General features: G+C 47.0%; 1 protein-coding gene across 1 annotated transcript in view; it reads left to right on the top strand.

The window, feature by feature from the left end:
* Window positions 1–2,453: 2,453 nt before the first annotated feature.
* Window positions 2,454–12,657, top strand: part of actr5 (actin related protein 5) — a 29,857-nt gene continuing 19,653 nt past the window's right edge. Inside the window, exons 1-4 of the mRNA XM_078419280.1 lie at window positions 2,454–2,843; window positions 4,274–4,497; window positions 6,314–6,483; window positions 10,794–11,011. Coding sequence (XP_078275406.1) covers window positions 2,454–2,843; window positions 4,274–4,497; window positions 6,314–6,483; window positions 10,794–11,011 — 1,002 coding nt within the window. The remainder of the gene's footprint in view (window positions 2,844–4,273; window positions 4,498–6,313; window positions 6,484–10,793; window positions 11,012–12,657) is intronic.

The raw sequence follows: 12,657 nt of genomic DNA, 5'->3' as shown, positions 1-12,657 counted from the left end.
AACTGTTTCTTAAACGTTGGGATAGTCCCAGCCTCAACTACCTCCTCTGGCACCTTGTTCTATGCAGCCACCACCCTTTGTGTGAAAATGTTACCCCTCAGATTCCTATTAAATCTTTTCCCCTTCACCTTAAATCTATATCCTCTGGTCCTCGATTCACCTACTCTGGGCAAGAGGCTCTGGGCATCTACCTGATCTGTTCCTCTCATCATTTTATAAGATCACCCCTCATCCCCCTGCGCACCAGGACCCTCTAGTCCTGGCAACATCTTGGTAAATCTTCTCTGTACCCTTTCCAGCTTGATAACATCTTTTCTACATAGGAGCAGAATTAGGCCATTCGGCCCATCGAGTCTACTCCGCCATTCGACCATGGCTGATCTATTTTTTCCTCTCAACCCCATTCTCCTGCCGTCCCCTAGTAACCTTTGATGCCCTTACTAATCAGGAGCCTATCAACCTTTGCTTGGCCTTCCAATGTCTTGGCCATCACAGCTGTACGTGGCCATGCATTCCACAGATTCACCACCCTCTGCGAAAGAAATTCCTCTTCTTCTTTCTAAAGATACTTATTTTTATTCTGAGGCTGTGCCCTCTGGTCCTGGACTCTCCCCTTACTGGAAACATCCTTTACGTCCACCCTATCGAAGCCTCTCATCATTGGGTAGATATCAATGAGATCCCCCCTCATCCTTCTAAGCTCCAATGAGTACAGGCACAAGAGCCATCAAACACTCCTCACAGAATTAATCACATGAGTAGTGGCTATTTCCTGTACCTAATGAGAGTCATAGAGACAGACAGCACAGAAACAGGTTCTTTAGTCCACCGAGTCCACGCCGACCATCAACCATTCTATTTATGCTAATCCTACATCAATTCCATTTCATTCTTCCCACATCCCCAACAACTCCCAGAATCTACCACTCACCTACGCACAACGGGCAATTTATGGTCAAGAATCAAGAGTGTATAATTGTCATATGTACTGACAACGGAACAATGAAATTCTTACTTGCAGCAGCTTAGCAGGCCTTTACAACACACTTAGATAATACGTAATAAACAAAAATCAATAAATTAATAACCCCAAAACCTGTGCATAAAAGCTCGAAGTCCGTAATGCAAAGACAATCCATAGTTCATAGTTGAGGTTAGTGTTATGTAGTGTTCAAGAGCCTGATGATAGTGGGGGTGAGACTGTTCCTGAACTCGGTGGTCACGGTTATCAGACCGATGGTAGGAGTGAAATGAGAGCATGGTCAGGGTAGTGTGGGTAGTGTGGGTCTTTGATGATGCTGGCTGCCTTTTTGAGGCAGTGCCCAATTAACCTAGCAACCCGTATGTCCGAGATGTAGAAGAAACTGAGGCACCCATGAAGAAATCCACACTGGCAGTGCTGGATGGCAGGATCGAGCCAGTGTCGCTGGGGCTGAGACAGAACAATGCTGCCAGGAGCACCGGGGTCTGCCCGACTGTACCCTCTACCGCTGCACCACCGTGCCGCCCTTCAGTTTAGTTTATTATTGTAAAGTGTACCGAGGTACAATGAAAAGCTTTTTTGTTGTGTGCTTTCCAGTCAGCGAAAAGACTAAACGTGACTACAATCAAGCCGGCCATAGTGTACAGACACAGGATAACATTCAGTGCAAGATAAAGTTCGGTTAAATATAGGCCAAGGGTCTCCGATGAGGTAGATGGGAAGTCAGGACCACTCTCTGGTATGTGTTTTCAATCTTCCATACCTCTTGCCTGATAGGAGAGGTGATTTAGCCATATGCATCAGAGAAAGTATTAACTTGGTCAGGGCATTAAGGGGGGATTAAATTAGAATCATATAGGTTCCAAGAAGATACAGCATGGAAACAGGCCCTTGGGAAATGCTGCTAAAATTGTGTTTTGCACTGATGCCTTATTTTTTTTCCTCTTTAAAATGTATATGTAATTTACGCATAATTTGTTTTTGTGTGTTTGTCTGAGCCTCTGTGCTGTGAGCAAGACCCACCTTTGCACCTGTACCTCAGTGTGCTAGTGCATAGGACAATAAACATGACTGTTACTCCAGCACTTTGTGTCTTCTTTTGTTACTCAGTCAAGTTCATTATCAATAGACACAAATGCTGGAGTAACTCAGCGGTCAGCCAGCATTTCTTGAGAAAGAAATATAGGTGATATTTTGAGTCGAGACCGTTCTTTGGACACCTGAAGAATGGCCTTGACCCGAAACATCGCCTCTTCCTTTTCTCCAGGGATGCTGCCTGACCCGCTGAGTTACTTCAGCATTTTGTGTCTATCTTCCTTTATTGTCATATACACAAGCACGGTGAAGTACAGGTACAATGATAGATCTTGGGGATCTGCAGTTCTTAGTGTCTCCTTGAAATTTATGATAGCAGGAACGAAAGTTCCGGGCGCTTTGTGTGTGGAGGGGTTGTTTTTGTGGGCGGACCAAGATGGCGGCGTCCATGGGCCGAGATGTCGCTGAGCCGCCGCCGCCCAATGTTTACTATTTTCGGGACGCAAAGGCGGTGGCGGACCCGGTGTTCGAGCTGGGGGAGGGCCGGCTGCCGCTGGTGGTGGACAACGGGTCGTTCCAATGCCGGGCGGGCTGGGCGGGGTGGGCGGTGGTGGCGGATCGGGCGCCGAGGCTGATCTTTAGGAACATGGCGGCGCGGGGCCGCGGGGCGGCGCGGAGTGACACGCAGGTCGGCAACGACATCGGCAACGTCGAGCTCGTCCGCTGGCTCCTCAAGAGCCAGTTCGACAGGAACGTGGTGGTCAACCTCGACATCCAGGAGCACGTCTTCGACCACATCTTCCAGCACTTCGGCATCGCCTCCCAGGTGCACGTTACAGACCCGGGAGGGAGAGAGAGCAGGGATGGGGGTTGTGGTAGTAGATGGGTAGGATGCTGAGGGAAGGGGAGAGGGATTGGGGGGCTTAGGGGAAAGAGAGGGATGGGGGGGGGGGCATAGGGGAGAGAGGGGGATGGGGGGGGGGCATAGGGGAGAGAGAGGGATGGCGGGGGGCATAGGGGGGCATAGGGGAGAGAGGGATGGGGGGCATAGGGGAGAGAGGGATGGGGCATTGGGAGAGAGAGGGATGGGGCATTGGGGGGAAAGAGGGATGGGGGCATAGAGGAGAGAGGGATGGTGGGCTTAGGGGAGAAAGGGATGGGGGGCATAGGGGAGAGAGGGATGGGGGGCTTAGGGGAGAGAGGGATGGGGAGCATAGGGGAGAGAGGGATGGTGGCTTAGAGGAGAGAGAGGGATGGGGATCATAGGGAGAGAGAGGGATGGGGGCATAGGGGAGAGACAGGGATGGGGGGCTTAGGCGTGAGACAGGGATGGTGGGGGCATAGGGGAGAGAGGGGGATGGGGGGCATAGGGGAAAGAGAGGGATAGGGGGGGCATAGGGGAGAGAGGGATGGGGGGCATAGGGGAGAGAGAGGGATGGGGCATAGGGGAGAGAGAGGGATGGGGGGCATAGGGGAGAGAGGGGGATGGGGGGGCACAGGGGAGAGAGAGGGATGGGGGGCTTAGGGGAGAGAGAGGGATGGGGGGCTTAGGGCAGAGAGGGATGGGGTCATAGGGGAGAGAGGGGGATGTGGGGCATAGGGGAGAGAGGGAGAGAGAGGGATGGGGGCATAGGGGAGAGGGAAGGGGGCATTGGGGAGAGAGGGATGGGGCATTGGGGGAAAAGAGGGAGAGAGAGGGATGGGGGGCATAGGGGAGAGAGGGATGGGGGCATTGGGGGGAAAGAGGGATGGGGGGCATAGGGGAGAGAGAGGGATGGGGGCATTGGGGAGTGAGAGGGATGGGGGGGCATAGGGGAGATGGAGGGAGGGAGGGATGGGAAGAGGGAGAGAGGGATGGGGAGAGGGAGAGATGGTTGGTGAGAGGGAGATGGAGGGATTGGGTGGGTAAGATGGGAGGGATTGGCGGAAGTTAAGGGGGATTGAAGGGGATGAGATGACTCAGAAAGCTTTTAGTGGGGAGAGGAGTTGTGTGAGGGATTGTTGGATGGGGAATGGGCAGGGGCTACTGCAGGGGGATGGTGGGGATGGAATCTGGAGAGGAATGCTTGGGTGGTGGGGGGCGAGTGGAATCAGTCTGAAGAAAGATCCTGACCCGTAACATCACCTCTTCATGTTCTCCAGAGTTGAGCCTGACCCTCCGAGTTACCCCAGCATGTTGTGTCATTTTAAATAATAGAAGCTGCTGTTGTAAGTTCTGAAAATTGGGCTAACTACTTCCATGTGTCCCTGTTACAGAGTCGTGTGGAACATCCAGTAGTTTTAACAGAAGCTCCGTGTAATCCACTGTATTCCCGACAGTTGATGTCCGAGCTCCTCTTCGAGTGCTACCACGTTCCCAAAGTGTCGTATGGAATTGACAATCTCTACAGCTTTTGCCGAAATAATAAACCAAACTCCACTGGACTGATCGTTTCCTCTGGGTATCATTGCTGTCATATTTTGCCAGTGCTGAATGGCAGGTTTGTGGAGCATCTTCATTGAAAGGGTGAAAAGAAACTGCACAAAAAAACACATGCATGATGCCTCCGTCCAGTTTACTGTATATTATAGAGTAAGATTAGTATCAGAGCAAAATATTTAGACTTTGAGCCAGAAGCTGGACCTGGAGTTCCAAATGTATTGTGTAGAAAGGAACTGCAGATGCTGGTATGTAATGAAGAAAGACACAAAGTGCTGGAGTAACTCAGCAGGTCAGGCAGCATCTCTGGAGAAAAAGAACGGGTGCATTTCGGGAACGTCACCTATCCATGTCTTCCAGAGAAGCTACCTGGCCCACTGAGTTACTCCAGCACTTTGCGTCTATCTTCGTTCCAAATGTATTATATTTTTCAATCTCTCTTTTAATATCTGCTGAATTATTTTTAACCATTTTTGTGACTGCCCAAAGCAATTGAATCATAAAATGATTTATTTTTGAAATGTTGTAGATGTTTAAAAGGAAAGGTTGTACAGACTAAACAGTTAGTCAGCATGGAGATATGTGACTGTTCGGGATACATTTTGATCAGGATATTAAGAAAGTTTCTACGTTTTACTTGAATAGCTACTTGCGATCTCCAAATAGGCTCTGAAATATATAGATTTTTGACTTTGCACAACTACTGTATATTTATTTTCCTGTTTTTTTATATATACTGAACTTTTTGTTGTTTATTATGGGTTTTACACAGTAATATGTTTGCTTATCTGTTGTGTTGCTGCAAGTAAGAATTTCATTGTTCCATTTTGGGACATATGACAATAAAACACTCTTGACTCTCTTGGATCTTTTCCATTAAGTGAAAATAAGAAAAATAACTACAGATACTGGAAATCTAAAATGAAAACTCTGGGAATAGCAAATTTGTTTGGAACTGTGGAAGGAGAAACAAGAGTTAATATTCATGATTGAAGATAATTCATTGGAACTTTGTCTTCAGCTTGAAATATTTACTTCCCACAGATAAGTCCTGACCTGCTGACTATTTCCTGCTTTTTTACAAATCGTTTTCGTTTATTTGGAAGGGAGAAAGATGGGTTCTTGGTTTAATGCTTCATCCAAGGGACTTCCCTTAGCACAGCACTGAAATGGAACTGTACCAACGTTTAGGGTTGCACCAACTGAGTCAACGCCAATCCTTGGATTTAAATTCATTTTGGGAGGGAATAGTAAGGGAATCAGTAGGAAAGAGCTTGGTTGGCATCTGGAAGCAAAATGGGAATGGCAACTCACATTGGCTGACTAAAGCTGGGGTGAGCCCCAAAACACAGCAGTCGGACGATGTGGCCAACTTTGAATGAGAAGGAATCCTGCATATTACCGCACCGATGAGTTCTGAGGTCACTGGACTACTGGCTTAAGGAGAGGTTGGCCTAAATAGGACAAAAACAGACAGATAAGATTTTACTCCATCTTAAAGGACCTCGTTCAAGGACACAAAGTGCTGGAGTAACTCAATGGATGTGGCAGCATCTCTGGAGAACATGGATAGGTGATGTTATGGGTTGGGACCCTTCTTCATACTGAGGTTCTTCAGATTTGTGTCTGAAGAAGTATCCTGACCCGAAACATCACTGATCCATGTTCCCCAGAGATGCTGCCAGACCCATTGAGTTACTCCAGCACTTTGTGCCCTCTTTTGTGAACCAGCAGCTGCAGTTCTTTGTGTCTACATTGATACCCAGCTACCCTCATCCAAGATGGTGTCTGTGAGGGAATCCTATCGCGTTGTATATTTGTGTGAGACTGCATTTGCTTTGTGTTTTGATGATTAATATTTTCTTTGTCAAATGCAGGCTGGATGCCTGTAACAGTAAAAGGATTAATCTTGGTGGAAGCCAAGCAGCATCGTACATGCAACGCCTGCTGCAGCTCAAGTACCCTGGACATTTACCAGCCATCACGCTCAGCAGAGTGGAGGAAATTCTCCATGAACACTGCTACATCGCAGGCGACTACATGGAAGGTAATTTAGAGCTACATAGATACAGATACAGCATGGATACAACACAGGCTCTCAGGCACCCAGTCCGCGCCGACCAACGATCCCCGTACACTAGCACTATCCTACACACTTGGGACAATTTTTACCAAAGCCAATTAACCTACAAACCTGTATGTCTTTGGAGTGTGGGAGGAAATGAGAGCACCCGGAGAAAACCCATGCAATCAAAGGGAGATTGTACAAACTCCGTACAGACAGCACGGAGATAGTCGGGATTGAACCCAGATCTCTGACGCTGTAAGACGGCAGCTCTAGCGCCGCGTCGCCCCTCAATTGTTACTAGTTCTTTAGCTATTTAGCTAGTATAGAATGGCAAGTGTCATTAGAAATAATAGTTGCTTCACCTGATGCTCGAAGCTTGTTCCTGTTTCCTGGGGGTTTGGGGGCAGACTAGATAGAATAGAGCTGTTCAGAGAGGAATTTTCCCTAAATCTCTTTCTATCCTAATTGAACCTTGATTTTTGTTTGCCAATAATTTGCCACTGATGGCGTCAGTAGATAATCAACTGTACTTCCAGTCCCATTCCGATCTTTCTGCCCTGGGCCGCCTCCATTGCACAGTGCTAAATACTTTTTGCAGCTTATCTGTGGAATTCTCTGCCACAGAAGGCAGTGGAAGCCAATTCGCTGGATGTATTCAAGAGAGAGTTAGATATAGCTCTTCGGGCTAACGGAATCAAGGGATATAGGGAGAAAGCAGGAACAGGGTGCTGATTTTGGATGATCAACCATAATCATATGGAATGACAGTGCTGGCCTGAAGGGCCGAATGGCCTACCCCTGCACCAATTTTGTATGTTACTATGTTTATACCACAGCTCAAAATGAGAGTCCTGACTGACCTTCACCTGCCATGAATTTCATAGCAAGGAAGAAGTCTCCGAAGACCTACTGGATCTCCCGGTTGCTAACCATTTTTATTCCACTTCCCATTCCCACGCTGACGTTTCTGTCCTGCACCTCCTCCGTTTCCAGAGTGTGGCCGGAGGCAAACTGGAGGAACAACACCTCCTATTCCGCTTGGGTAGCTTGCAACCCAACCGGATGAACATTGAATTAGCCAATTTTAGGTAGCGAACCTACAAACACCTTTTCTCCCCTCCCTCTTGTACCCCTCTCTTCCCATGCCCAACCAGGATGCACACCCACTTCTTCCTTTTCCCTTCTACCGATATATTCCTTCCTCTGGATTCACAATTTGTGCATCTGCTATCCTTATCTCACTGTTTTTCATCTTTGGCCTTTGCCCAACTTTCTGCCAATCAACCCCCCCTCACCCGTATCAACCTATCACTTGCTAAACTTTGTCCCGCCCCCCCCCCCCCCCCCCCCCCATCTCTTCCAGCTTTCACCCCCCCCCCCATCACCATCAGTTCCCTACCTGAAATGTTGCCTATCCATGTTCTCCATCTTCTCCACTGTACACACCAGGGACAATTTACCGAGGCTGATTAACCTACAAACCCACACGTCTTTGGAAAGTGGGAGGAAGTCTTTAGGATTGGGAAGAAACAGAAGCACATGGAAGAAACCCTTATGGTCACAGGTAGAACATGGAAACTCCACACAGAAAACACCCGAAGTCAGGATCGAACCCGTGTCTCTGGCATTGTGAGGCAGTGGCTCTACCAGCTATGCCACTGTGCCACCCTTCACTTTATCAAGACAATATTGTCATTGGTCATTGTCGCATTGCTTAGTTGAGAGAGCTTGCTGCACATAAATTAGCTGTGGCTTTTTCATTTATTAGACCTACTGCAAGGGACTATATAAACACAAAACTTCCCCCTCCTTCCGAAAAACAGTTTTGAGCATTTTCCTATGAATGCTTACTTTAATCAGTTTCATTTTTTGAATAGATACTCACAAAGTGCAGGAGTAATTTAACAGGCCAGACTGAACCTGAAACGTCACTCACCCCTTTTCTCCAGAGATGCTGCCCAACCCGCTGAGTTACCCCAACATTTTGTGTCTATCTTTGGTATAAAGCAGCATCTGCAGCTCCTTTCTACATTATTCATTTTTTGAATGTTGGCTATACTCAAGAATACACATTGTTTCATACTTGGTGGTGGTAGATCTGGTGTGTGTCATCCTCATTTACTGTAAGCAGATACAGCTACATCACTTCAATACACCAACCTGTGAAAGCCAGTCCCTAGCCAGAGGACGAAGGTGATTTATTGAAGAATTTAATATCACTGCCACTTTTACCGTTACTGGTTAATTAATTTGATTTGAATTACATATGCTGCATATGTTTTGCACCTGTTAGTTTATGGTTCCACTGAACTATGAGTATAATTAACTATATTTAATTCTCTTTATAGCTGTCATTTCTTTTTCCAAACAATGACATTGCATTAGTCCTGTTGCCTGGAGGATATTCTCAGCTGCATATTTGTCTGACCTGTCACTGCAACATCTGAAAACCATTAACTTGTACAATCATAATCTTAAAACATCCCAGATTTAATGTGACCTTGTCCCTGGTTGCCTTGTTGTTAGTCTGATGGAATTTGAATACCAATTAGAATATTTTTCCCCAGGAGGAACAAGTACATTTCTAGAGGGCATAGCTTTAAGCTGAGAGGGGCAAAGTTTAAAGGAGGTGTGCTCAGTGGGTTTTTTTTTACACAGAGGGTGGTGAGTGTTTGGCTCGCACCTGTCAAAATCTTGGACCGCCCTTCCTGACACCACCTTCAAATGCTGGAGGATCTCAGCAGGTCAGGCAGCATCTGTAGACTGAAGAACCCTTCCTTCATCTGAAGAAGTGTCCTGATCCGAAAAGTCATCTTTCCATTTCTTTTCACAGATGCTGCCTGACCTGCTGAGTCTCTCCAGCACTTTGTGTTTTTGCTGAAGATTCCCTCATGTCATCGCCTTCATTAGATGAACTGGTCAAGGACAACTATTGATGAACAGTTTGGTCCAGCCATGCCCTTACTAGTAGTTTAGTTTAGCGATCAAGCACGGAAACTGAGTCCGCGCCGTCCAGCGATCATCCCGTACACTAACACTATTCCACACACAAAGGACAATTTACAGTCTTTACCATAGCCAATTAACCTACAAACCTGCATGTCTTCGGAGTGTGGGAGGAAACTGCAGCACCCGGGGAAAAACCCATGCGGTCACTGGGAGAACATACAAATTCCGTATGGAAAGCACCCGCAGTCAAGATCAAACCTGGATCTCTGGCGCTGTAAGGCAGCAACTCCTCTGCTACGTCTCTGCGCTGCCATAAATCGTGGAGCTCCCTGCCTGACACCACCTTGTAATGAAATGTTGCCGGAAAATAATTTCAGAACAAACCTTTGTTGCCCCGATATCTAGGGGATGAAATATCTCGCACATGGAACAGTATTGCACAAGAACAGGCCCTACGGCACACAATATCTGTGCCAAACATGATGCAAGGACCCTCTTTTTTTTATCTGCACATAACTGATATCCCTCTATTCCCTACCTATCCAAACGTTTCTTAAATGCCACTATCCTATCACCCCTGGCAGCACGTATCAGACACTCATCACTCTCTGTGTAAAATAAAAAACAACCCCTCCCCACACATCTCCTTTAAACTTTGCCCCTCTCACCTTAAAGCTATGCCCTCTAGTATCAGTCTGAAGAAGGGTCCTGACCTGAAATATCACCTATCCATGTTCGCCAGTGATGCTGGCTGGCCTGTTGAGTTACTCCAGCACTTGGTGTCCTTTTTTTTGTTGTAAACTGGCATCTGCAGTTCCTTGTTTCTACCCTCCAGTATTTGACTTGGAGTGATAGTCATACAGCGTGAAAGGCACTACACTAGTCCCACCTGCCTGTGCTTGACCCACAACCCTCTAAACCTAACCTATCCATGTCCCTGTCCAAAGTTCTCTTAAACATTACAATAATACATGTTTCGACTACCCCCACCAGCAGCTTGTTCCATATACCCACCACCCTTTGTGTAAAAAAAAATGTTTTACTCCTCAGGTCTCTATCAAATTGTTTCCCCTCTCGCTTTACATAAACATATGTCCTTTGGTTCTCGATGTGTGTATGAAGGAACTACAGATGCTGGTTTACACCGAAGATAGACGCAAAATACTGGACTAACTCAGCGGGTCAGGCAGCATCTCTGGAGAGAAGGAATAGGTGCCATTTTGGGTAGATACCCTTCTTTGAACAATGTTGGTTACAGCATGCTGGTCTCTGATGCGGTGTCTTGAAGTTTGAGTTGCAATTCTAATGTGGCTTTGATCTGAGTTTTTGCCCTTCTGTAGAACTCGGCCTGTGGAAGCTCCCGGATTTCTATGAGAAGAACCTTCACAGGATGCAGTTGCCCTTCAACAACAAGCTGCTGGCCAGCACTTTGACGGTGGAGGAGAAGATGGAACGGAGGCAACAGCAGATTCGCAGGCTGCAGGAGCTCAACGCTCGACGCAGGGAGGAGAAGCTACAGCTCGACCAGGAGAGGCTGGAGAGACTGCTCAGCATCCAGGTAAAGGATTCGGGCTAGACGAAGAAAGGGCCTTCCACCATGTTATCACTTTATCCATCGTGTTCATTAATGGTGGCGTATCAGTAGAGTTGCTGCCTTACGGCGCCAGAAACCCGGGTTCGATCCTAACTATGGATGCTATCTGTACGGAGTTTGTATGTTCTCCCCATGATCTGGGTGGGTTTTCTTTTTTTTAAAAATTAATTTAATTTAAATTTTAACAAAACAAATACATGTATGAACTCATAGTACGCGATGGTACCTACATTATAAATTCGATTATACATTTTAAATTCGATTATACTTGTATTGTTCTGTATTATCTCCCCACCCACAACCCCCCTCCCCCCCACCCCCCCAGTTAGAAAAAAGAGGGAAAAGGAGAAGAAGAAAGATTTAAAAAAGGGAAAGAAAGAAAGAAGAAAGAAGGAAACGAGACAAGAAGGAAACACTTCCGGCTAATTTCTTATTAAATTCTTTTTAGGGGTATCAAAACAATCCTGAAATTAAATATTTCCAATTCTTAATCCTAGTTTTAAAGTGGGTGGGTTTTCTACAGGTGCTCCGGTTACCTCCCACACTCCAAACATGTGCAGGTTTGTAAGTTAATTGGCCTGGTAAAATTGCACCTAGTGTGTGTAGGATAGTGTTAGTGTGCTGGGATTGCTGATTGGCGCTGACCCGGGCGGAAGGGCCTGTCCCCACGCTGTATCTCTAAACAAAATTCTCCATTCCCATCCATATCATGCATGTGATGGTCCACAAGACGGGGGAACAAGCTCAAAAGTCTATATCTTGTGGGAATGTGTTCAGCTTTTCATGCCCTCAGCACTTGGATGTTCCAAAGCATTTCAGGGTCAACTCCACACTCTATAAAGAGAGTGGATGTGGCAGGCAATTTACGCATGGCAAAGATCGGCACAGAATGCTGGAGTAACTCAGCGGATCAGGCAACATCTCTGGAGAAAATGGATATGTGACTTTTCAGGTTGGGACCCTTCTTCAGACTGATTAAAGGGCGGGATAGAGTGGACATGGACAGGATGTTTCCACTAGTGGGAGTTTAGGACTAGAGGGCACAGACTCAGAATAAAAGGACGTACCTTCACCCTCGGCCTCGGCCTCAGGATTAGTATAAACAGGTGTATGATGGTTGCTGCAAGCTAAGTCGTCTGAAGGGCCTGTTTCTGTGCCATGTGTCTCTCCGACTTAATGTGTTGGATGATTTTGGTTGTAGCTCTCAGAAAAATTCCTCAACGCCTGTCAGATAGAACCTTATGTTTGGGGCTCCTATGAAGGATACTCTAGCGACAATATTGCATTCCCTGCAAAGAAGTGGGCCAGGGGAGGTTTGAACCAACAACCTTCTGGCTTGAGCGCTACAGGTCCACCATTGGTTTTTCGGCACCCTTGGTTCCAGAGCCCTTCTGAATTATTGGTTTTGCCGGGGCCAACAGAGGTCACGGCCTCGGAGCTTATAAAGCCGTTGGCGGGAATTGGCTATAGGAATGGATCAGCCGTCTCTGGCCGGGCCGGGGTTCCTGAGCTCGGCCAATAGGGGCCAATGCGACCCACTGGTCAGTGCGCAAGTCCTGATGAGGTTGAGATCGGCTGCCTCACCAGGCCTAGGTGCCACAATTTCGATA

Source organism: Rhinoraja longicauda, chromosome 22 (genome assembly GCF_053455715.1).
Source record: "Rhinoraja longicauda isolate Sanriku21f chromosome 22, sRhiLon1.1, whole genome shotgun sequence".
NCBI classification, from domain to species: Eukaryota; Metazoa; Chordata; class Chondrichthyes; order Rajiformes; family Arhynchobatidae; genus Rhinoraja; species Rhinoraja longicauda.
The sequence above is the reverse complement of the archived record's forward strand: the minus strand, read 5'-3'. Positions and strand labels throughout refer to the sequence as shown.